Source organism: Gouania willdenowi, chromosome 9, assembly GCF_900634775.1.
Source record: "Gouania willdenowi chromosome 9, fGouWil2.1, whole genome shotgun sequence".
NCBI lineage: Eukaryota > Metazoa > Chordata > Actinopteri > Blenniiformes > Gobiesocidae > Gouania > Gouania willdenowi.
The window spans coordinates 31,236,925-31,263,087 of record NC_041052.1 but is presented as its reverse complement, the minus strand read 5'-3'; the positions used below and the strand labels follow the sequence as shown (position 1 = coordinate 31,263,087).

Sequence of the window (26,163 nt, the reverse complement as noted above, 5' to 3'; positions counted from 1 at the left end):
ATACTAGTTTATTCTAGTGGTTTTTCTGCCAGCAAAGTCATTGATTACATCGTCACATTTCAGAAGGGGACAAACAGAATGTGAACCCACTAGCTAGTCTATCAATCAAACCAAGTCATAGGATACGCCTGATGTGATTAGATATTTATAAATATTTAGATATTTATAAATAGAAAAAAGCTGTACACATTTAAGATGTGGCACAAAGCAGATAAAAGTAGATGAAAGTTATTTATTATTTATGAAGTAGATAGACGCAGAATACGAATAAAACACAAGTTTGCAATCACAGAAATTCACTTTGACATTCAGAGCAAAATCACATCATCGTTTTTTTTTTTTTTTGTCTTTTTTGCATGCTGCAAAGGGCAACGGAAAAAAGCATTTTGCTTATCTAGATCCGTCCCCTGATTTGAACACAGCTAATTTTACATCAAACCTCGTTTCTTCCCTGGTCAAACATTCTTATCTTCTTCATACCATAATTTCATCTTTTCATTAACGTTTTTTTTTTTTTCCTTTTTTATGTGATGTGTTCTCGTCTGCAGTCATTGTTCCTGTTGTTACTCCTCCTCACTGTCCTTTTCTCCGTATCTCCTCGAGCTTTCTTTTCCAGTCGTTGTTTACGTTCCTCCAACTCTCCAAACGAAAAGTTCTTTTCCTTTTTTCCTTTCGAAGTACCTTCATATCCTCGGAAAGTCGCCTCAGCATACGATACATCAGAAAGGCACATGCACATACTCCCATCATTAGCAGGCCAAAGATCATGACCCCTAGCAGATAGATGTCCTCCACATCTTCCATCGTCAGTAGAGAGAGACAGAGCATCTGGTTTCTCCCTCGTGCATCCATGACATATCCACTTGGGTATGTGTCCTTTGGACACACTGGTTTGTGCTGTAGCAATTGCCTCGTCGTGAAGATTTTGTCGATGGCGCTCAATGACCAGTTGATGAGTTCCATGTCGTCGCTGTATTGTTCGATGAAGAGTTGACTTGGGACCTGTATGCGTGTAGGAATATCCTCCGTGTTTTCTCCTTAAATCTTGTCAGATTTATGGATTGTTGAGTCTCTGCGTCAAGGCTATTCCAGAGGTTCATGGCTCTATACACAGTACTATGTTTCTCAACGTTCGATTTGACCCTGTCTGGTCTAAACACATTATTATGTCTGAAGTCATAGGAATTTAGATTGTATGTGAAACGTTTTTGTATTTGATGTGGTAGTTTCTTAGATGAGGCCCTAAATGTGTGTATTTGTGTGTTGTAGTGTATTATTTCTTGCAGTTTTAGGTATTTTGCCTTCTCGAATAGTTCGTTTGTGTGTGCGTTGTGTGGTGCTTTATGTAGAATTCTTATAGCTTTTTTTTGTAGCTTAAATAGTGGTTCAACATACGTTTTGTAGTTATTACCCCATATTTCAGAGCAGTAATTTAAGTGTGATGCTATGAGTGAAGAATAGATTGTTTTAAGTGATTTGGTTTGTAGGATTTGTTGAAGCTTCCATAGGATGTAACTGCTTTTGGCAACTTTGTTTTTAACTATTTGTATATGTTTTTTCCAGGTCAGCGTGTCGTCCATCCACACTCCTAGTACTCTATATTCTTTTACTTGTTCTATTATTTCCATGTTTAGTTTCAGTCTTATATCTCCTGTTATTTTTCTCTTTCCGAAATTGATGAATTTTGTTTTACTGACGTTTAGTGCTAGTTTATTTACATCTAACCATGTTTGAATTTTTGATAGTTCTTCATTTGTTGACTCTATTAAAGTTTTAATGTCTTTACCTGAGCATAGGATGGTTGTATCGTCTGCAAACAACGTTAGTTTAAGGCAATTTGAGACTTTGAAAATGTCGTTTATGAACAGTTTTGGCCCTAAAATTGAACCCTGTGGAACACCACATTGTATGGTTTGGCATTTTGATGTGTGTTCTTCAAAGTCAACATATTGTCTCCTATTTGTCATATAGCTTTTAATCCATTTTAAGGCGTTGTGCTTTATTCCGTAATTTTGAAGTTTTTCTTCTAGAATATCATGATTAATTGTGTCAAAGGCTTTTTTTAGGTCCAGAAAAATTCCTAATACAAATATTTTTTTTTTCTAATGCTTCTCTTATATTCTCCGTGATGTCAATTATAGCCATTGCTGCTGAACATCCTTTTCTAAATCCATATTGTCCTTCATGTAGTATATTATTATCTTCTATAAATTTGTCGAGTCTTTTCATGAAGAGTTTTTCCAGAATTTTCGATAATTGTGGTAATATTAATATAGGTCGATAATTAGTGAAATTCCATTTTTCTCCACCCTTGTAAATCGGTCTGATAATGACCACAACCTTCCTTAATGTGACTGAGTGACGTGTGTGACACACACACACACACACAGACACACACACACACACACACACACAAGCAGGAGAGAGAGGCGGGAGCTAAACATTTCCGCTAACTCGTTGGTTGTGAAATTTGGTTTCACGAACCACAAAGAATACATTTGTAAAAGCACTCTGTGGTGTGTAGGTGACCAGCCATGTCATTTCTTGGCAGAAATGCTTTTAAACACTTGCTGTACATTCAGCTGACATAAAAATCTTGTGCAGAATAATTGTGAATTTATCAGTAGCATTAGTAGTTTTAATATTTTAGTTAATTTTTTGCAGGCAACTTTTTTGTTCGTCAAATTATTAAAAAGAAACTAAAACTAAAGAGAGAATTTTATTTAACTGTCGAACCTTGTCATAATTTTATTTATTTATATATTTTTTTAAATTAAAAAAAAAATATTTATGGTCTTGGTCTTGACTCGGTCTCGTCTCCCGAAAGTCTTGGTCTTGAACACAACACAACACTATGTTTAGGAGCATCTATTGCAGATGTTCCCGACCTTTTTTGGGTCGTGACCCCATCTTGATATTACAAATGTTCAGTAACCCTAGAAACATTTTTTTTCTAGAATTTGTTTTTGATCATGTTTATTAAAATTTGTCACATGAGTAGCCAGGATTAGTGCACAAAGTGACAAGTGCACCACCTCATTTATTTTTATCTTTCATTTTATTTAAACATTTATATTTGAGAAAGTTTAAGTATAAGATAGTTAGTTGATATTTATTGTGTGTGATGTGTATTTGAAAAATAATAATTCAAAACATTTCCAAGGAAAAAATTCATCTCTGAGGTTACCAAAATTAGATTTGCAAATATTTACTAAAACCATGACTAAGCTGATATTAAGTCGCTAACATGTGGCTGTTATTAAGTCGGAAATTCTGAACATGTGGCTTTTTATGTCTTAATTTGAAATATTATTCCCCCAGGAAACCTTAAAATGGGAGAACTTTTTAACACTTTTTTACCTTTTTTTCCCGCTGGCCATTTTACAACTTCCTACTATAGGTCCTTGTTTTTCTTCTATTTTCAGCTTCCTATATCTCAGGAACTACACCACGTAGGAAACTGAAACTTGGTATAGTAATACAACTCCACCTCCTCTCTCAGAATATACTAAACAATCTGCTATACATCCTGTCTGGTGGACATGACAGCCCCCCAAAATTGTTATTGTGGGTTTTGGGCTGGAACATGTTTGGGCCTTCAGTAAACAACTTAGTATATGCCTCATCACTAATGCTTAGTTACATATACTGTATGCATTGGTTCATAGGTGACAGTCTCTTGAAATCTGAAAAAAATACTTTGTTTTACTATTTTCATTGGCCCATAACTGCATGTGGGAATGTACGAAAAAAAATCTGATCTGTTTTAATTCATAGTATAAAGTTTACTCCTTTTTTGGGATATAAAACAATTTTTCTTTATGCAACTTCTTCATTATTAATTTGAAACCCAACTCTGGGTTATTGCACCACTCGTGAATATTGAAAATTTTTTACATGAGGTCATTGTAGCTTGCCTCTATGTCTTATAATAATATGTTGTTTATTAGTTTTCTCTATGTTACGCTCAGCTTAGGAGCCACTGAACGGCACATGAACACGTCATCCTTTACCAGCCTCAAGCAGCAGCCAACACATCTTTTCCAAACTGGGCTATTTATTTGAGCCACATAAGAAAAATAATAGGTACCAAACTGGGTTACGCAGAACCCACAAATAAAAGAACATAAGTTTCCTAGCATTTTTGGGGGGCATTTTTCCTTCAAAATACGTTATTATAGATCATCATTATCATAACAGTAATCAAGTGCTGCATCAGAAACCAGTTCAATGAAATGTTTATAATTATACTGGTCATTATCCCCAAAATATGATAATTTTGGAAAACAAACATAATTTAAGAAATCTATTTCACTCACAAAAATATTATGGAATTTTAATTTCTAAAACATGTTATTGGTTTTCTGGAAATTGTATTTCTGCTGCATCGCTGAGTAATCGTAGTTTAACTTTGTATCAATTGTTTTTCCAAAAATATTCTGGTTTTCCCAAATTGCATTAATCCATCCCACACGTTTTAATAAGGACATATCCTGGAAAGGAATGCTCATCAGTTGGTTTAATATGGTCATATATAAATTGCATATACTGTATATTTTAATCAGTTTTGACTTCTGTGTTTGTTAAGGCTGATACCAGGTTTGAAGCGATGGAGAAGCTACTATATATGCTTCTATCACAAGAAACTGTACCTCACAAAGTGTGAATTACAAAAAACACTGTATCTAAAAATTAAAAAATTAAAATACATGTGCTCCTTCTTAAACATGATGCTGTTTAAGATGCAGACTGGAGAAGAATTACAAACGTGTTTAAGGGGGAGTAAATATCCGCCAAATGGCCGCCTCCTCCGGTCACAGATTTTTTCGGGTCACAGATTTTGGCACAACAGTGGTCTTTCCCCGTTAACGGAGCCTCTGTCCTGCACTGCTGATGTCTTCCAGATCTGCTTAATACACAGACACGTGACCACTACAGCTAATGTTAGCATGTATTTTAGCCATAGTATCTGCCTACCAGCTGCAGTTTGAGCAAAAACCAGGAAGGAGCGAGAAACACTTGATGTTGTGCTGCCTTGTAGTGCAGGGGTACTAGCACCCATGTTTGCTGTGTTGCACCGCCATCTTGAGCAAAAGTCAGGTACTGCGACTAGTTGACGTCACGTAGACAAAGTCGCGAGACAACTCTAAAGTCAGCTAGTCGATTAGCCTGTTCAACCCCTACTGCACGGTATATAAATGGTCATGTGATGCGTTTCGATTTTAGTGCGAGAAAGACACATGTGGCGTCACATGAAGCTGCTTGTCATGTTTATAGTTAGATGTAGAACGAGGGACTAGTAAATAAAGCTGATATTAAAGCATCTCACATCGGATCATTGCACGTGTGCACTTGGATGTGTCAGGTTGAAACAGGTTTGAGCTTAAAGAGACATCGGCTTCATTCAGATCAGACGGGTTCAGTTCGTGTACTTCTGGGCTCGGGCCATGTTTTCTTTTTTTGGTTTGATTAGAGCTTTAATCTGGTCGGCTTCAGACAGTCTGTCTAGAACTGACCAGGAGAAAGAGTTTTATATTCCTTCCAAACGCCCTCATTTCTATGGCTTCTTTCCAGGAAACTTAAGGAAGTTTTCCTTTATTATTGTATGTTATTGCCTTTTTTATAGTATTTTATCACTTTATTGTTTTTGCTTTTTTTGCTTTTGTTTTAATGGTTTCTCATTGTTTTGTATCTGTTGTTGTATCGCAGGCTCGGAGGAGTCAGAGCTGAGGGTTCTCCTGCTCTGTAACAATGACTCAGAGAGAAACAAAGTTCTCAGCCTGGTGCTGGGATACAGCGAGCAGTATGAACTTAACCACTGCATGAGTCTACGAGGTCCCATAGATTTGATGAAGAAGACGGAGATGGTTGTGGTGGCCCCACCAGACTTAATGTTCTCCAAAACCTTAGAGAAGAATATGATAGAGAGCTGCTTGAGGCGTTGTAATCCCCGCCCTCACATCTTCCTGCTGGCCCTGCAGCCTGAACACTTCAGCAAGCAGCAGAAGAAGATGATCAGCAACATCCTGGACATGTTCAATGAGGAATCCTTCCATCGCTCTGTGATTCTGATGTTGTCTCCACCACAGCAGAGTTTTGAAAGGTTAGTTTCTATTTATTACTTCCACCAAGGAATCAAGGAGGTAATATTTCCACAGCGTTTATTTACTTATTTATTAGTTTGTTTATTACCAGGATCCTGTAAAAAGTGTTCAACACATTTTGACCGAATTCTAACCAAAGATAGCCATTAGACCAAAGAGGATTTCGTTAAATTTTGGAGAGGATCTGGATAATTATCCTGATTCTGGATCAGTTTGAAAAAATCAAAAAATCCATATCTGTCATTATTGGCAAAATTATGCCCTGTATTTCACACAAAGACTTCTGCACATTTAAAAAAAACTTTCTTTTTATTATAAAATGGAGTGATTTGATACCATATATCAGTGTTTCATTTACTCCAGTATTTGTGTTATATTATTGAAACACTGTTTCTTCAGTATATGGTACTTCCACATACACTCAAAGTTTTGATTTTAGCTTTAGTTCATTGGTCAGTTGTCTGGGTCAGGGTATTTTCATCCACTGTGCAGATCATCAGGTGTGTCATGGGAATCTATACAATTTCACCCAAGGGTGCCGGTTTATGATTTTGCTGGTGGGTGCTTACTAGGGATGTCCTGATCAGGTTTTTTGCCACAGAGTCCGAGTCCTTTGATTTTGAGAATTGGTCGATACCAAGTTCCGATCCGATACTTCTACAATAAATTAAAAAGATAAAGAGAAATTCTGTGATGTAGCTTGATCAATCAAGCAATAATTTAAAAGAAAATTCACTTTAGACTTTAGTGCAAGATTAAATGATATTAAATAAAATTGTCTAATATAAACATGAATAGTGCCTCATCTTAAAATACCCAACAGTGTGTTAACAAACAAGAAAATAAAAGTGCTGTAAAGGCCAATAATGTGCTTTTAGGAACTGCACTCTTTATGCTTACTCTCCTCATTTAGTTTCACAGATTGAAATGTATGTTTTTGTTGATGAAAAGTATGACAACTAAATTTTGTTGGCATTGCAGGTTTAGAGCATGTAAAGTATTAGCTGCTTACTAAATAAAGTGTGTGAGGTTTGGAGATCAGAATCAACTTTAATGGCCATGTAATGTGTGTTATGCACACGAGGAATTTGTATATATAAACACATTTATTTTATTGCATACTTGTGACCATCAGCAGCCCTCCCTAAGGAAGGGTAAGAAACACTTTATTAAAGGTTAAAGGTTATACACATGAGGAATTTGACTTGGTAAACTGTGCTCGCTCTAACAATGTAAACATTAAATAATAACAATCAACTAGAAAATATATAAATAGTAGTTAAAGACTAATATGTGCAAAACTAAATAGGATAATATAACAAGATAATAAGATAACTGTTTAGCGTTTATTTAGCTGTTAGAGGTTGATTTAGAACACACCTGCTGTAGGCGCTTGATATAGAAAATACTGCAGTAGATTGACTTAGGATGGTCTATTCTCACACACAAACATACACACGCACACGCAAAGCACACAAACACACCCTCAAACATTTGTGAGCAGTGCACAAACACACTATCACCATCTAGTTACCAGAGAGGCTAATGATACGTTTCGTCTCTTCCAAACAGAATTTACCTGCTGTTGAACTCATTTATTCATTTTTCACCCATCTCCATTTGTTCTAAGAACCCCAACAACATAGTATTTGAGGATTATTTTCCCAAATTTGCCTATTTTACAGAGTTTTAACCCTCTGAAAAGTGACTTCCTGAGCAGTTCTAAAATCGGGCTGTTTAGGGGCCTACTTATGCATATTCATGAGTGGGCGTGTTTATAGACCCTGACTTGCCTGTATGCTTCGCTCTTTTACGAGGGGGATCAGTGATCACCAAAGCAAATTTATTTTGCTATCCACACAGTTGTTATTGTTTTCAGCCAAAAAACTGCACATTACAGTAAAACACGTGGCTATTTAAGCAGCTATTGTTATTGTGAGTTTGTCTCCACGCTTCAGGGTCTGCGTTTATCTCAGCAGTAGCAGCAGTCATTCAAACTCTCACCGGAATGTTAAGCTGCTAAGTCACTTTCTTCTCCTCCTCTGCTCTTCTAACTACAGGAATAGTTCATTTAATGTGAATGTGATAATCATTTGTTTTGTCCAACTGCTGCATCGCATTGTGTCACAAATGCGTCAGATCAGCGATACGAGGTGATATAACAGGTACTAAAAATGTGTCTGCTCCAGCTACACCGTGGCTGCCCACTGCTCCTCAGGGAGGGGTTAAATGCAGAAAACACATTGTGTGTATATAGCTTTACATATATGACAATATAGTATAATATATATTCCTTTTTACTAGAACGGCAGGTTACACAGAAGTGCCTGAACACATATCACTGCACCAATGCGTACCACTTGGTATGGGGGAAGGGAACGGGCAGCTTTTCCCACAGCCCAAGGCATGCCAATGCAACAGCCACTTCTGTGAACCCAGGTGCCACCCCGGGCAGCAACAACAAGAGCCAAGGAGACCCAGACCAACCCCCCATGACCAGATGGTCCACAGACCCCAGGCTGAGAGGCAGCCAGTGCCCCCACATACAGACCCAAGAAAGCCCCAATGAGATGAGGACCCAGCGCACCTTGCTACCACCCCAACCCCTGAAGAGTTCTGAGTTGCATTGAGTGTAGCATGAGGACAGTGGCTGTGTTCGAAATCACATACTCATGTAATGGGAGAGCCCGTATGTCCTGAGGATGTGGAAGACGTCCACCAGATTGGAATTATGATAACAGGTCTTCTGCTGATTGGAACTGGCATTCTACTGATTTATTGCAAAATTTGGATTACGTTGGCAGCATTATTGGAAAGCTGCTAGTCATCGACGTAAAGGACAAAACTCTCAGAACTCTCAGATGGAATCCACCATGGTGAACTTTAAGGAGGAGTGGAGAGTTTGTGTCAAGGTAAATAGCCACATTATTGGATTAATGGATATAAATGACCAGGAACAATAGGGCTGGCAGTCAATGTTATGACTAGCCCATCTGAAGACTATCTTCTCTTCATTTGGCCCCCTGAGAACAGCCTGTTGTCAAGGTCTGTTTTTTTTTGCTACACACTCTTCCATGGACGGTATGTTGATTGGATGGTCTGACCATTCCCTCAATTTACCATTAACACCTGGGATCTTCGTCTCGGCCCACTTGAACTCTCGAGGTCATCGCCACGGCATAGCCATCCCATGTCATCAGCAATGAGAACTGTGAGAGACTGCAGCAGAGTCTCAGAAAAAAGGCATTCGCTCACATGATCACTCCCACATGTATTTTTGCACACAACCCGTTTTTTTTTCACCGTCTCCTCTGGCACCAACCCCTCCTCCTTCCATGCAGATGGCAGCAGGGTTGTAAGGGCAGCGCCACCCTGTGACCGACCTCCGAACAACTCATCCTAAGACCCATCCCCCTGTGCTAGTGTGCTGTTGTATTGAATTTAATGTTGTTTGTTGGTTTTTGTTGCAATGTTTGCTGAGGCCCTCTCTACAAGGGCCTAGTTTGGTTTTGTCTTTTTTTACCTATTCTTCTTACCCATTGTTCCATATTTCCCATTTAAGAAACAAAGCACTGCCCTGCTGCAGCTGCTCCACAGTTCTCCCGTTGCTGTCCCCCCATTGTCTTTTCATGTTTCTTGGTCGGGATGTAACTGAAACTGAATTACCTCTCGGGGATAAATAAAGTATTCTGAATCTGAATCTGAATCTGAAGCTTTCACTCAAAGCTGGTTATTGGATGAACAGCACCTGGGTGGGCCTTGATTAAAATGGATGGGCCTCAGACACTGGAAGTCTGTTCCCATTGCAATGCTTTCACAATTTTTCTTTATTCTGTTTTTTGTAACATTACAGTTTGTTTAATATACTTTAATTCAAGTTACTCTCGCATCTGCCAGCCTTCCCCAACCGGTCTCCTCAGAGCGACAAGCCGAGTGGATTTGGGCGCTCTAAACCAGGCTCGTGTCAGAAACAGAACCCTGTGTCGAACTCAGCAAAAGCGCATGAAGGTTGTGCAAAACCTGCTTGGCTAATAGATTCTCCCTGCCGAATTGAGCAGCCACGGCGAGGAGAAACACCCTGCATGGCTAAACTCCCCGTTGCCATCAAGATATCCGGACCCTCTAAGCTTCAGTCGAGCCACCGAGAACAATGGACTAATCCATTCCACTGGGACTGAAGGTGACGGAGAACTCTAAATTCTAATCAGGCGTTAATAGTAACAACATTCACAAAACTTTTCATGCCTAAAACGCATACACACAATCTCATTCTCATACTGATCAAACGACAGAAGCTAACACACACATGCACACATACACTTCTATATTCCATCCTGCTCCGTTGATTTGATTTCTCTGTCTTTCTTTCTTTTACAAAGCGTTCTTTTCTCATTTTACGTACTCTAGTATTAGCTTTAGTTCAGCGAGCATAGTGTTCTGTAGTGTTGTTTGTATGAATATTAACCTAACTGGTAAAAATCAGAACAAACCTTCTGACGTCACCCATTACAAAAGAAGAAATTCGAAAGGCAGTAAATACATTAACAACAGAGAGAGAGAGAGAGATGAGAGATGAGTTTATTTGTCATTGCACATGTTACAGAGCAACGAAATTACATTTTAGTTTCATCCCGTCCAAGAAAACATGAAAAGACAATCATAACATGGGAGCACAGGAGCGGGAGAACTGTGGTTCGCCGCCAGGGCGGCGCCCCTTATTCAGATGAGAAATGGGATAACAAACGATGGGGAGGAAGAAGAGATAAAAAAAAAGGCAAAAACCAAACTAGGCCCTTGTAGAGAGGGGCAGAGTTTGGGATCATGAAAAAAAACTCTTCAGCAACATTGCGACAGAAACCCACAAACACAACATTCAATTCAATACAACAGCACGTTAGCACAGGGGATGGGTCTTTAGGATGGGTAGTTCGCAGGTCAGCCACAGTGTGGCGCTGCCCTTATGGTGCGCCTCCTACTGACCAACCGCTGGGAGGGAGGAGGGTTGGAGCCAGAAGAGACAGTGACAAATATAGGATATGTAGTGATGTAGGGGGAGTGAAAGTGTTTGTTGAGATAAGCCTGTTTACTCAGACTCTGCTGCTGACTCTCACATAGAGATGACCTCCAGAGTTCGTTGGCAGAGCCGGGACCAGGTGTACATGAAAAGTGAGGGAAAGGTCAGAGCGTCTTATCAACATTCCCTCCTTGGAGAGTTTGGAGAGAAAAAAACAGACCACAGGCTGTTCATTCAGGGAGGGGCCTAATGAGAATAGAGAAGGTGTTTTGAGACGGGCTAGCCATAACATGGCTGCCAGCCCTACTGTTCCTGGTCAGTTCGATAAGTAATCCAATAGTGTGGCCATATCCTGTGAGACAAACTATCCTCCTCTTAAAGTTCCACGGTGGAATCCATCTGAGAGAGTTCAGAGAGTTTGGCTCCTTTCTTCGTTAACTGCGGCTTCCAATAGTGCTGCCAACGTATTTCAATTTTTTGCGATAATTCAGGAAAATGCCAGATCCAATCAGCATAAGACCCGATATCATACATTCCAATCTGGTGGTGGACATCTTCCACATCCTCAGGACTTGTGAACTCTCCCATTGCCCGTCCTTCTAATAGAGAAATTTGACCAAAAGCGAAGAAAGACCAGATAATCAATTCCATGATTAGATTCAGGATTGGGATGCTGATAGAGGCTCCTGTTAGATTTGAACAAGACAAAACAAGACAAAAGAGCAGCAAGCAGGGAAAATTTGGGAGAGGGAAAAAATAGCATCCGTCTCCTCTGAGAGCAAGCAAGGACAAAAAAAAAAAAAACAGGTAAATCTCCCGGCAGTGATGGCCTACCAACCTAGGCTGCTGTACGTGAGCTGTATCGTTCAGTTTTGTTCCACCAAATGGGGCACTACATTTTCTTTTTTTTCTCATAATATTTAATAAAGGTATCCAAGCAAAACGTTCTCCACACATTATCCTGTAGTTAATGAGAAAAGTGTAAACATGGAGGAGAGTATGCAGCGCAGCTTCACCTCGCAGCGATCAAGCTCGATTAACACCCGTAAAGTGCATTCTTCATGTCGGAAAAGATGGTGGGTAAGGGCCGCAGCCCTTCATCTAAGTCTGATGGGAAAAAATCAAGCAGTGTGCGAAAGAATGGCTCAAAACGTTTGATTCTACGGAGCTAGATAATGCTAATCAACATGTCGGACAAACCGGTCTCTGATATCCCAACAAACTACGGGTTTCACCTGGCCTGATATCAGTATTTTATAAACAAAAAACGTTTGACTTGTGCACTAAAGTGTCAAGATGAAACAGAACAGTTGAAAAGACTTGTAACCACAGTTGACAGCTCTGAAGCAGTTTCACCAAAGATGCTGCGTTCCAAGAACAGGTTGATGAAAGTTACTCCATCAACAACAAGCACTTCTTCAAAGTCATCAACAAGCCAGCACATTCTGCCTAAAAGCAGGTATGTTTACTCACTTTTATTTATTTATTCAGAATATGCAAATATTGCTTTTTAACAAATTATTAGCACAACATAATATAGAACATTTTGAGGAAGCTAAATATCAATGAAGCTTTGAAAAAAATAAATTAATGACATATTCATATGGTCTAAATAAAATTAATATATATATAAACACACACACACACACACACATGCATATATATACATACACTCATATATATACACATACATATACACATTCACATTCTCTACCTCTCATCACCATGCTACATTAATTAATAAATAATAATTATTAATGACCATTATCAATTAAACCCACTAAATAACCTGTTTTTGTACATTTTCTTGAACTGGTTGATATTTTGACTTTGCTTCAGTTCCTAGCTTAGATTGTTCCACAGCTTGACACCAGAAATAGATACAGAAACTTTTCAAGGTTGAATTGAATGTTATGCAAGCTAATATATTGCCAACTGGGTTTAGAATGTATTCTTCATATCTTTAGTGTAGGACTTATTTGTGAGGCAGGTCAAATAAAATCAGATGAGAGCATTCTGACTAGGGCTAAACGATTAATTGCATTTGCAATATTATCGCGATATCATAAAATGCTATTTTCTAATCGCAAAGACTGCATTTTTTTTTTTTTTTTCTTGTCCTGTTAAGTTCAGAGTGTTTAAGAAGTGCAGTCCACATGTTTACATGTTTCATGAAACGTGAAGTTAGTTAGATATGTTGAAGAGGTAAAGCTACAGATTTGTTTGCTTTATTGTTGTAATCTGTGCTTTAAAATTTACAATTTATATTTATTTAAAGTTTAAATAAATCTGAAATGGTTTATTATGAAACAGATTCATTTATTGCTTGTGTTCATTGAAAAATACATGACGAGAGGCCCTTGAAAAAAATAATGGTATATTAAATTGCAATGGCAATATTGAGGAAAAAAAAATTGCAATTAGATAATTTTCCACAATCGTTCAGCCCTAATTCTGACACAAATTTGTGGTCCTGCACTGACCTGTGTAAATGTGTTCATTGTGACTAGATTTACTTATGAGTGAGTTTTTTTTTGTCCCCCACAGAACATCACATGGACAGCATGAACAGCTTTGTCCAGCCAGGTCCCTCATGCACCGTGGAGGAAGCTGTACGTCTTACCACATGGGTTATAGCAGTGGCTACACCCGTTTTACTTTTTTATTATGATAAACCTAAGGAAATAGGTTGTATATTTATTTTTATTTTTTCACCCTGGCGTTTATTTACTGTTTAGTTGAAGTGTTGAAAAATAATTTTGAATAAAAGTTTGAGGAATAACTGACATTTGCTTGCTCATTTTAAGAGGTCTGTCATATTTCGTAACACACTATTGTTGTTTGCAAACACAAAAGTATAATTTATCCAATTACTCGATTAATTGATGAAAAATTCTGATAGTGAGGACAGTGATATTGATATTTAGTGATGTGTATATGATAATACATGTAATATGGGACATATATATGTAGTATCCATCCATCCATCCATTTTCTTACCCGCTTATTCCCGTTTGACAGGGTCGCGGGGGTCTGCCGGTGCCAATCTCCGGCTCTCATAGGGCGCTTGGCGGGGGTACACCCTGGACAGGGCGCCAGTCCATCACATATATGTAGTATGGATAAATCTAAATTAAATACTGTTTACAATAATCACTCCTGTGAATATGTACATGTAGTGCAGTTACTGTTTGTGTATGCAAATTGATAATTCACCATTAAATTAGTTATTTTGAAAAAGTGTTTTTTAAATACGTTATATTTTAGCTTAATTCTATTTGTTATTCAGATTTTACCTTAAATATTGAAAATGTTATCATGTTTGCTGTTCCTAGATAGCAACTTCAGGTATATCACACATTTCAAACTGGTTTATTTTGTACTTCAAATGGTTATTCAGCAGTTTTGGGTTTATTTGACAAACAGGTTCCCCGCGACCCTGTAAAACAGGAGCAAGTGGGTTTGAAAATGGATGAATGGATGGATGACAAACAGGTTTGAAAGTGTAAAATTCCCTGTTTTCCCTTTTTTCAAAATGGGCACCTTTAGCATAGTTTTTCTCAAAAACTGCAAGGTTGTTGCCGGAGAAGTTTTTCCTGAGGAATCTCTATATATTTGTGATGTAAAATATAAAAAAATTAGGTCGTGCCCCTCGGGGTGGAACAAAACAATATTTCTAGGCCTAACTGAATGGTACAGAACATTTAGAGAACAACTTATACCACTATTTGAATTATCATTTAATTATACACTTGAATATGATGAAACTCCCCCATCCTGGAAGGAGGCAGTAATATCAGTGATCCCTAAGAAAAATCACTGCATGAAAAGTGGGATTTCCGGCAGTTTTCGTCACTGCAATTTGCCGTTAACTCTGAGTCAACTGGAAGTTCCAGTCAGCTCCAGATAACTGCAAGGAATTGCCGTAAACTCACAGCACAAGGTGAGAAAGTCACCCCCACAGCTTCTAGGACTGGGTAAGGTTTTCACATGTAAATGCCCATACTGTGATCTCTACTAATGCAAATCAGGACTGTCGCCACTAAAAAGACACACAAGTCTCTGGGAGCCAACATGTTTGTATGGGAGCTTTTATTCCTAATGCACATTTTATTCCGAATTAAACTTAAATCCGAATTAGGTAGCTGGTTTATTCCAATTAAAAATGTGGCTTCTCGTCTAATTTTAGAATAATGACCAATGTGAGCATTAACACAGGAAAGAACAAGGAGTTTTGATAGCAATTTATAGTATATATATTTCCTGTAAAATGTATGTTTTTTGGAGTCATATTGCACATTTGTGTTGTAATTTTGCATTTTTGGAGTACATTTTGTGTATTTCTGTTGTTATTTTGCTTGTTTGTTAGTACTGTGTGTTGGCAGAGTCATTTTTTGTGTTTTTCTTGTCTTTTTGTGTATTTTGTTGTCATCTTCTATTGTGAGCCATTTTGTGTCTTACTGTTGTCGTTTGCTTCATTTTTGTAAGGCAAGGCAAATTTATTTGTATAGTGCATTTCATACACACAGCAACTCAATGTGCTTTACATGATCAAAAAGTTGTAGTAATTTTATACAGCTTTTGGAGTATTTTCTGTTTTTCTTGTCTTTTACTGTATTTTCCTGCAATCCTCTTTATATATATATATATATATATATATATATATATATATATATATATATATATTTTTTTTTTACTGGATTCTTGTTTTTGTTTTGTGTGTTTTTCTGCCATTTTGTACGTTTACTTTGGAAAACTAGACCAAGGGCTGCATGTGGAAAAAACAAAGAGTTTTTATAGTAAATTTGTATGTTTTTTGTCATTCTGTTTGTTTGTTGTTGTCATGTTTTGAGACATTTTGTGCATTCTTTTGTATTTTTTTTGTGTACAGTATTTTTCCTATAAAATGTATAATTTCTGGAGTTATTGCGTATTAGTGCTTTGTTTTTTTGCTGTTTTTTTTGTTTTTTGTAATTTTTGTGTATTTATGTTGTTGGGGATGTAATGTTTTGTAAATTGCACACAAAATTTAAATTAAAACACTGAGTTCATGAATTTAAATACTTAAATACCAGTTCAATGTTAAAAGACAGTTAAAAGTGTTAAAAGAGTGTTAAATAGACATGATTTACTTGATTCTTTATTGTTAAAATTCAGATTGAGTGATGTTTATCTGTGATTCACTGAGTGTTCTGAGTTAGACTATCTAGGATCGATTGGTTTTGTCTCCACCCCCACACGTTCTGTTTTCCTCATTCTACTAACGCTCCTGATGGAGGAAGCAGACCTGAATCACATTTGTGATAATTTCTCCTCTTTTCAGGTATGTTAATAGTCAGAAACACAACTTATTCGTCAGAAAAAAGTTACTAACAAGTAAAGCGTTTCATGACTTGTAGTTTTGATATTTGAGTTCGATAAGAGTTAAGTTTTATGAACAGCAGTAAGTTAGCAGACGAGCCTGTGCCATGTGTAGCGTGTTCTGTTGTTAGCTTCTGTTTCATATTATTTGTATTATTATAATAAAAATGGCGTGCCCTCCCTCCCCCCTACTAGTACGTTTCTGACAATTATCGGCACAGGCGAACTTCTCAGTGAACTGCTGATAACTGCGAATAATCCTGGGCTTTTGCGGGAATTATCAGGCATTCACAGGGACGATAATCTCGGTTTTCATTTACAGACCTATATCACTACTCAACACGGACTATAAACTGTATACTTCTATTATTTCAAAAAGATATGAGCATTTTATTAGTGACATAATTGAGGAAAATCAGACAGGCTTTATTAAGGGAAGTTAAACCCATGATATTATTATGAGATCTCTACACATCATAGATCATATCCAAAATAAAAATATAAATGCAGCCTGGATGCAAAAAAGGCATTTAACAGTGTTAATTGGAATGTTCTATACTTGACTCTTAAACAATTTGGACTCAACAACAAAGTCATTAAATGTATTAAAACACTTTACCAAAGACCAACTGAAAGGATAATAATAAACGGCAGCCTGACTGAGAGCATAACCTTAGAACGGTCTACCAGGCAGGGTTGTTGCTGATCACCAACCTTGTTTGCAGTTTTCATAGAGCCCTTCACCCAAGCAATCCTGCAGAATAAAGACCTTAAAGGCAAAAAGGTAGGGATGGGAATCAAAAACCGGTTCTTTCTGAGAACCAGGTCCCAGTAATCCAATCCCTAGGAATCGGTTCCTCTTTTGTTGCAAATACATAACGATAAACTCATCCAGGTCATGTATATTGTGTTTATGCTAGCACCAAGTGAAGCTCCTTTCACCATATACAGTAGTTGTTCGCTTTCCACTGCGGATAATCCACCTCCTCCACCCACAGCTGTGCTGTCCTCCGTGCTGTGTTTGTAGCGTCACTGTTGCTACGCTACTCACTTCCGGGTTCTGTACACTCGCGTTGAAGTTGCTTCGTGCACTGACTTTTCTTCCAAAAACAACAAACTTCTGCAATAACACACACCTTGTCACCAGTTTGTTGTGTCCTCATAACAAGTAATCAGACAAGGGAAAACGAACTGGTACTGATCGTTGTCTTTAGTTTCGTCTTCCTTTCTTTTTTTATTTAGTTTGCTCTTTCACACATTCACACACATGGCTGATGATGTCACATATGACAACCAGGGGACGGCGTCTCCGAAGGTCCATTTATAGAAATGTGAACAAAGATTAAACAACAGCTTTACCGTTTAAATACATAACAATAAGTGCAGCTGTACTTTTGGTTAATATGTTCTTTTTTTTACAAAAAAATTATTTGTTTTATGTGTGAATTAGTTTTGGATTAAGTTGTTCAAGTTCAGATGGAGCACTGTAAATATTCTCAAATGTTTGTAGCCAAAGTTTAATATATTGCTTATATTATTATTGATAAGATAATAAAGAGTTAAAGCAAACAAATCCTTTTCTATTATTTCATTCCTTCACCCAATGAGAATCGATAAGAGAATTGGGAAGGAATCGAATCGATAAGCAGAATTGATAATGGAATCGTAATCACTAAATTCTTATCAATTCCCATCCCCTGATAAAGGTTGGGAGAGAATTACACACCATTAGTCTTTTTGCTGACGACGTGATCTGTTATTTAGAGGAACCAGACACATGTATTCTCATATTAATCAACCAACTTGAAATGTTGGAAAACGTTTGGTTTCTGCTCAGGATATAAGCTGAATCTGACTAAAACGCAAATTTTATCATTCAATTATCACTCCTCTAAACACATACAATTAAAATATATTTTGGATTAGAATGCAACAAAAATGGAATATCTTGGCATCACCAAAACAAAGAATCGACGAAATATACAAAGCCAATTATATCAAAGATATAATATATGATTGATATGGATAGGTGGACTGTCCTTCCATTAGACATTGGCTCATGAATAGAGACCATAAAAATGTATATTCTCCTTCGTTTCCTCTACTACTACTACTACTAGATACCTGAGAAACAATTTAGAATATGGGATAAAATCATTTCAAGGTATATATGGAATGGTCACAGACCAAGAATCAAATTGAAAACAAAACAGATCCGGAAAGAAATATTTTCATACAGCACAAATTAGACCTGTAATTTGTTGGTGTGATATGTAGCAAAATGGAAAAATTTAGAGGAATTTCTACAAGGAAGAGAAATTCAAAGTCTTATTGGAGACAGAGAAGAAGCACTAAGTATGGTTAAACATGTGGACACTGTCACCCAATTGACATTAAAATGTGGTTTAAGTTAGTACAAAAACATGGACTGGAGAAAGAGCTTAGACTAATTCAATGGTTAGCCTATGAAAGGCGTTTCATCCCCGGTTCTTTTGACCAGACATTTAAACAATGGATTTCATGTGGAATAACAGCAATGTGTACCCTAATTAAAAATGGGAATTTTTCAGTTTCAGTTTTCAGGAAATTAAACAAAAACATAAATTAAACAATCAGGATCACTACAGATATTTACAAATAAGGGACTATTTTGACAAAGAAATAAAACTTAATGTAAATTTCAATAATAATGGAATAATCAGGACCATAATTGGAATATACAAGAGGGAATACAACTTCATATGTAAGGTTGAAATGTGAAAAAGAGCTGGGAGTGAATATTTCTGAAGATGATTGGTTACATATTTGGAGAACACAACAGTCAACCACATCATCACGTGCTTGGAGATTACCTTGTATTTTTTATTACACAAAAATCCAGAAAGTGTGGGGCAACAAATGTAGATCATAAATGTATTTTTTTGGCTTTGCCCTAAAATTATACAATTTTTGGAGGATGTTCACCTGGTTATTGTCAGAATTCTGGATTATGAGATATCTGACTCATGTGTATTACTTTACTTTGACAGAATGACAGGGAATGTTGTTTTAAAAGAAGACAGATATTTGTTGAACATTTTGTTTGTATTGTAAAAAAGCAATTACAAAAAATGGTACAAACCTGATCCACCAACACAAGATGACTGAAAATTGTGAATAAAATATATGTAATGGAGCAGTTGACCCATAAGATAAGGACTCAAGAGGAACAATGCCGAAAAAGTGAGAGAAATGAACTGTACACACATCAACGACAGGATAAGGACTATCACACTGACATTATCGCAGGAACAATCTATACAAACATGGCCTTCCAGCATGTTCTTTTTGTGATGTTTTGTTTTGCTTTGTTTGTCTTTTCATCTTTGTCAGTGTTTATATGCTGCATAAAAAAAAGTATCAAAAAAGTAAAAACACTCACAAAACTTTTCATGCTTAAAACGCATACACACATCTCATTGTCGTACTGATCAAACGATAGAAGCTAACACACACATGCACACACAGGCCTCTATATCCCATCCTGCTCTGTTGATTTGACTTCTCTATCTTTCTTTCTTTTACTAAGCTTTCTTTCCATATTTTATGTACTCTAGTATTAGCCTTAGTTTAGCAAGCATAACGCTAACGCTGAACGATTAATTGCATTTGCGATATTCTCGCGATATCATAAAATGCAATTTTCTAGTCGCAAAGGCTGCGATTTTTTTTTTTTTTTTGGACTGACAAGCTACATCCTTATCGGCCCTGTTACTGGTACTTTTAAGGTTGCATTAATCCTCAAGCCTCAGACAAGCATTGATACTGCCGTACTGCCTGTCAGTCCTGTCACGTTCTGTTTAGTTTTGTTATTTAGCCCTTGTGGTCCTGTTTCAGTTATTCTGTCTTTGTTTATTTAGTTTGAGTCTGGCCTCTTGTGTTTAACTCTTGTCTGTGTGTCAGGTATTCCTGATTGTGGCTCCACCCCCCAGTGAGGTCTGTGTGCTTGGTTGGTGACTGATTAGCTCGTTCTTGTTTCCACACAGGTGTGGCCCATTCCCAATCAGGCCTCCTCCACTATTTAGCTGAGTGCTTGGATGCAGCGTGTTGCGGTTTCAATGTCATTGTCTACCCTCCTCATGTCCTGCTGCATTTGTTCCCTGGTTTCTTCATGCTGCCCTTTTGGTTGTTTTTGGAATAAACATGGACTGGTTCCAAGAATGCTATGCTTTCATTCTGCCACCTTCTCTCTCTGTATTTGGGTCTACACCTCACCTTGACAGAATGATCCAGCCAACAGTGGACCCAGCTGAGAAGAACTTTGTGGAAAGGATTTTATACTTCCAAAGCTTCTCCCATGAGGCCAGGGCGGGCAGGATTCTGCCAGAGGAGGATCCTGTTAGAGACCCCTACTTGGGGACGTGACTGGCCTTCGGAGGACCACGAAGCCTGCAAAAGAAAAGTTGATCCAAGAAGAAGGCCCAGCACCACCAGTCCCCTAGCTTCCAGGCTAGAGTCCCTGTTTCTCCTAGCGTCCCTGTTTCTCCTAGCTCCCAGGCTAGCGTCCCTGTTTCTAGGGTCCCTGAGTCTCCCCGCTTCCAGACTAGGGTCCCTGAGTCTCCCCGCTTCCAGACTAGGGTCCCTGAGTCTCCCCGCTTCCAGACTAGGGTCCCTGAGTCTCCCCGCACCAGGCCGCCAACTCCCAGCTTGCCAGAGCCCTCTTCGTCTGTCTCGACAGAGGTTGTCCCATCTGTCTCGGCAGAGGTTGTCTAGTCTCGCCAGAGCCTTCTTCGTCTGGCCCGTCGGAGGTGTCACCGTCTGTCTCGCCTGTGCCGCCTCTCGGGAGGCCGCCAGAGTCCAGCTCTTCGGCCTCGTCTAAGCGCTGCATTTGTTCCCTGGTTTCTTCGTGCTGCCCTTTTGGTTGTTTTTGGAATAACGTTCCAAGAACGTTATGCTTGCATTCTGCCACCATCTCTCTCTGCATTTTGGTCCACACCACACCTACACACCTTGACAAGTCCTCCTTAAGAACCCGCATGCAGAGCTGACTGATGGGAGGGGCTACTGTGGACAGTGCTCGCCTCTTCGCGTGGCTTCATGAGTAGACGTGTCTGTAGACGCTATCGACACATTTGTTGTTTTCAGCCAGAAAACTGCACACTACAGTAAAACAATAAGTGTGTTCTGCTGCAGAAACAGAGCAGCAGATGAGGTGTGTGTGCACGCCGTGTGGGGTTCTCCACGGCTTAGCCTTAAGCCTAGCCGATGGTCCTCCATGGCAGCCACTCTTCTGTCGTCTGTTGTGCTGCCTTCGTCTGCTCCAGTGGCGGCCAGTGCTGGCAGGCAAACCTGCTACTTTGTGGGTCGCTGGGTCGTCACGGCGTAGTGGTCCTACGCTGCGTAGGTTTCCCCGCACATCGGACGCTACCGTGCCTTGGCTGCCGGCAACATTTAGTTCGAATAGTGACTTGCGATCATAATTAGGGGTAAATCAACATTAGCCTTGTCACGAGCCAGTGCAGCCGCAGCTGTTAAGTTGTTTGATATGCTTGATTAGAATATTTGTATTTAGTTAGTTGGTTTAGTGTTTTGTTAATATAAAAAAGTTATTTATATGGTATTTTTTTACTGTTTTATTAATACATTTATAGTGTTTTTAGAACTACTTATGTATTTCATTTATTTTGTGTGCCATATTGTTAAAAATATTCAAAAATAAACAGATTGATCATTATTTGTTTTTGTTTTTCCATTGATTTAAAAAAAAAAAAAAGAGTAAGGTATCGATAAGAGTAATATACCCATCCCTAATGTTGAAGAGGTAAAGCCACGGATTTATTTGCTTTATTGTAGTAATCTGTGCTTTAAAATTTACATTTCATATTTCTTTAAAGTTTAAATAAATCTGAGATTGATTATTATGAAACAGAATGATTAATTGCTTGTGTTCATTGAAAAATACACAAGAGGCTCTCGAAAAAATAATCGCATATGCAATATTGAGGAAAAAAAAATCACAATTTATTTTCAAAAATTGTTCAGCCCTGTAGTGTTTGTATGAATATTAACCTGTTGATAATGTTTAATGTACTAATGACTGATAAACAGTGTTATTCCTTTTTCTAAAGAGGTGGCACCCCAAAACAAATACTGTATTTTTCGGACTATAAGGCGCGCACTATCAACGAATGGGTCTATTTTCATACATAAGGCGCACCGGTTTTATATTATTATAAGTGAAACAAAATAGTTAGATAAGTCAAACTTTATTGAACTCATTAACAATAACTCAACATTGTTCAGGTTTAACACATAAAATATAGAACATTACACTCAAATTTTGAGTTCAGTATGTTAAAGCACAGTACAGGTATGTACATATCACTCCACGAGGCGCTTGACTACGGTAGCCCTAAAGTGCCAAAAATCCATCAAGAGGTGCAGCTTCATAGTTTACCAAAGTTGTACTAAAACATGTTGACATATTAATTTCATACATAAGGCGCACCTGATTATAAGGCGCACTGTCGATTTCTGAGAAAATTAAAGGATTTTAAGTGCGCCTTATAGTCCGAAAAATACGGTAAATGAAGAATAAAACTTACTAAACCCTCTACAACTTGTACATGTATGACACGAAAGTTGATCTATCACACATTTATCTTTTCCTTAACAGGTGCCAGCAGAACATGCAGCGCATATCCAAAATGATCCAAAAGTGTCAGAACCGAGTTCTGTGTCAGCAGAACTTTGAGCTCTCTAAACTGATGAAGATCTTTAATGAAATTCTGGAGGAAAACCACGGAGAACCTCAGAGCAGCACTTTGACATCAAAGGCAGCTCCTCAGCAACAGAAGAAAGAGAAAAAGTCCTGGTTTGGTGAGTAAGAGGAGAACTTGCATTCTGCCCCATCTCCTTGTTTTGTTTGTTCTGCTGTAGAGAAGACGTTAAGCATTGATTTACAGACATAAACTACTAAGCTGAACGTTTGTAGATTTAGATTCTGGAAGGAAGCCCCATAACTATCCCTTCCAGAAGTTATCAGCCGATAACGGAGAAATTATCTTTTCATCTTCTATTAGTTCTATTTGATGGTTAACCTGCCTTTGTCCTGACAGCTTCGTCTAGTGATAGGACCAGGAGATGCAGCTCCAATACATGTTTTGTGTTTGAGGTCATACTTGTTTCATCTTTTTTAAATCTCATCGCTGGTTTGTTGAAAAATGAACATTTGCTCTGAGAGTCTTCCTTCATTGAAGTATAGGCTTGGACACAGTTAGTCATCATGAAATACTAAGTGCCAAATTTAACAGACATGGAACAGATGGCACTGCCCTGAAATGGTTTACTATGGTTACCATGTGGTCAATGGAAAACAATATGTATATCTCAATGGGTTTTCATCTAAGAAACCCAAAGTTCTGTCCAGGAACCTTATTAATTTTTTTTTAATCTATATCAATTATATCACAATGTCTTGAACTAAATTCTTCCTGGCATTGTTTGCGGATGAAACAAATGTATAGCTTCTCATGTGAATTTTAAGACAATGATCAAAAATGTTAATGACAAATTATCTAAATTGTTTCTGCCAAACAAGCTAACCCTCAAAGTGAAAAAAAATGCAACTTCAAAATGTTTTGTAACATGTACAAACTTCATCTAAATGAACAAGCTAAAATGTTAAATAATAATGCTGACATTTAATTAGTTCAATCCACCCAATTTGTAGGCGACTGAGGCTCAGTGGTAAAGTGGATCGTTCAATAACCGAAGGGTTGGGGTTTCAAATCCCACTCTATTACAGTCATTGTTGTTGTGCTAGGCACTTTACCCACATTGCCTCGTATGAATGGGTATGAATTGTGCATGAATGTTGTTGATGGTTTGTTCCTTAATTCACTCCTCAGGTCATTTAACTCTATTTTACAGTTTTTTGTTTTCATTTATTAATTACTGTAACATTGTCTGGATGGCGAATTGTCCCACATATCTCAACAAATTGCTTATAGTTCAGAAGAAGTTTCTGAGAATGATCTGTCAAGCATATAATTTACTACCTATTGATAACATAAATGCACATCTATCATGTTTATTCAGACCTAGGTTCATATACAGGAAACAAGATGTTCCAGACACCGTTCCTAACCTTTTTATCTCCACCTCAGTCTTAGATGGAGCAACGATTTTAAAAGTGAGGGTGTTCTAAGGACAATCGTCTTCTCCCAATTTAGTGTTTACAATATTCTAAATGAAAATGAATGCATTTTTGCTTTTCATTACAATGATACACAAATACATTAATATCGAGTTTCAAGATGTACAATGGAGTAGCACACACTTTATGCCTTCTTGTACCGTTATTGTTTAATTTTACAATGATTTAAGACAGCACAAACCATGTCTATGACTCATACCCAGTGTCATTTGGTGATATTTTCAAGAATACAGCAGCTTTAACAATAGATGTCTCAGAGCTATTTTAAATCATTCAACTCAAAACCAGTCTCAGAAAAAGAAAAAGTGCAAAATCATAAAACCATATGTCATTCAGCCTTAGCCAAGTTTTGTGAATACAGTCAGTCTCACAGTCAGTTAACATTATGAGACACTGTTTTACTGCTTCATTAATCAAGCTGGTACATCTGAATCACACAACACACAATGGTAAAGTGAATTAACAAATAAATGTCAAATACAAAATGACTGAGTAAAACAGTCCAATAACTAGCAGCAATTCAGTTTTTTATTCTACATTGTTGCAGTATTGTACATATGAGAACATACATTATTAGAACAATCATTTTGATAGATGATAATCTTTAAAACTATTTTCATTTGACCCCTCACTAATGAAAAATCCAACTCGTCTGTTTCTAGCTGACTTTTTACAAAATGTGGAATAACAAGGGAGGGAGGAACAGAACTTTTTCAACTTTGGCCTTCTGAATGAGACTATAATGGTTTTTCTACAGTGATATACATTCTTTTAAAGTTATTTTTTCATTATACTGCCTCTTTAGGCTCGTCTTCCCGCCGTGTCACTGCTTCTTCTTTATTTCCGGCAGAGTGGACGCCACAAGGTGTATTACTGCCCTCCACTGGACTTTACTGTAACTACTAGAACCCCTCAAACGTTCCAGTGTCATTGGAAATCACCCCGCCACATCACTTTACAGGGCTCTGCTGTTAACTCTTTATTTACTTTCTCTGAATGGTGGCTTCATCAATTGGCTGGCAGTGATGGGCTTCATGGCCATTCAATCAATCTAACTGGACCAATATGTTTTCAACAATGAATGTGCATTATGTTTATATATATATATATATATATATATATATATATATATATAAATAATTACTGATGTTTATGCAAAATCACAATATTTTATGTTTTCAGGTCTTTCTTCATTTATCAGTGGACTTGCTGAACCGAATGATAAAAACCAAGGTACGTACCACAGAACATTTTGTGCTGTTAGAGTGAAGATACTCTTGTGTTCAAACTTGAGATTGCATTCAGAAAGACACAGTCAGAGGTTTTGCTTTGCTGAATTAATCAATGTATTAACATATTTTAAATGAATAGAAATGAATCAACAAATCATATCAAGTCAATAGAAAAAACAGGTACTCATCTAATATACAGCTGTGGTCTGAAGAAGGCCCTCTTTCTGAAGGTGCACAGACATTGTTCAAACCAAC

General features: G+C 37.7%; 1 protein-coding gene across 1 annotated transcript in view; it reads left to right on the top strand.

The window, feature by feature from the left end:
* The first annotated feature begins 5,864 nt into the window (after positions 1-5,864).
* Positions 5,865-26,163, top strand: part of LOC114470080 (uncharacterized) — a 37,435-nt gene continuing 17,136 nt past the window's right edge. The window contains exons 1-2 of the mRNA XM_028458095.1: positions 5,865-6,103; positions 23,135-23,337. Coding sequence (XP_028313896.1) covers positions 5,865-6,103; positions 23,135-23,337 — 442 coding nt within the window. The remainder of the gene's footprint in view (positions 6,104-23,134; positions 23,338-26,163) is intronic.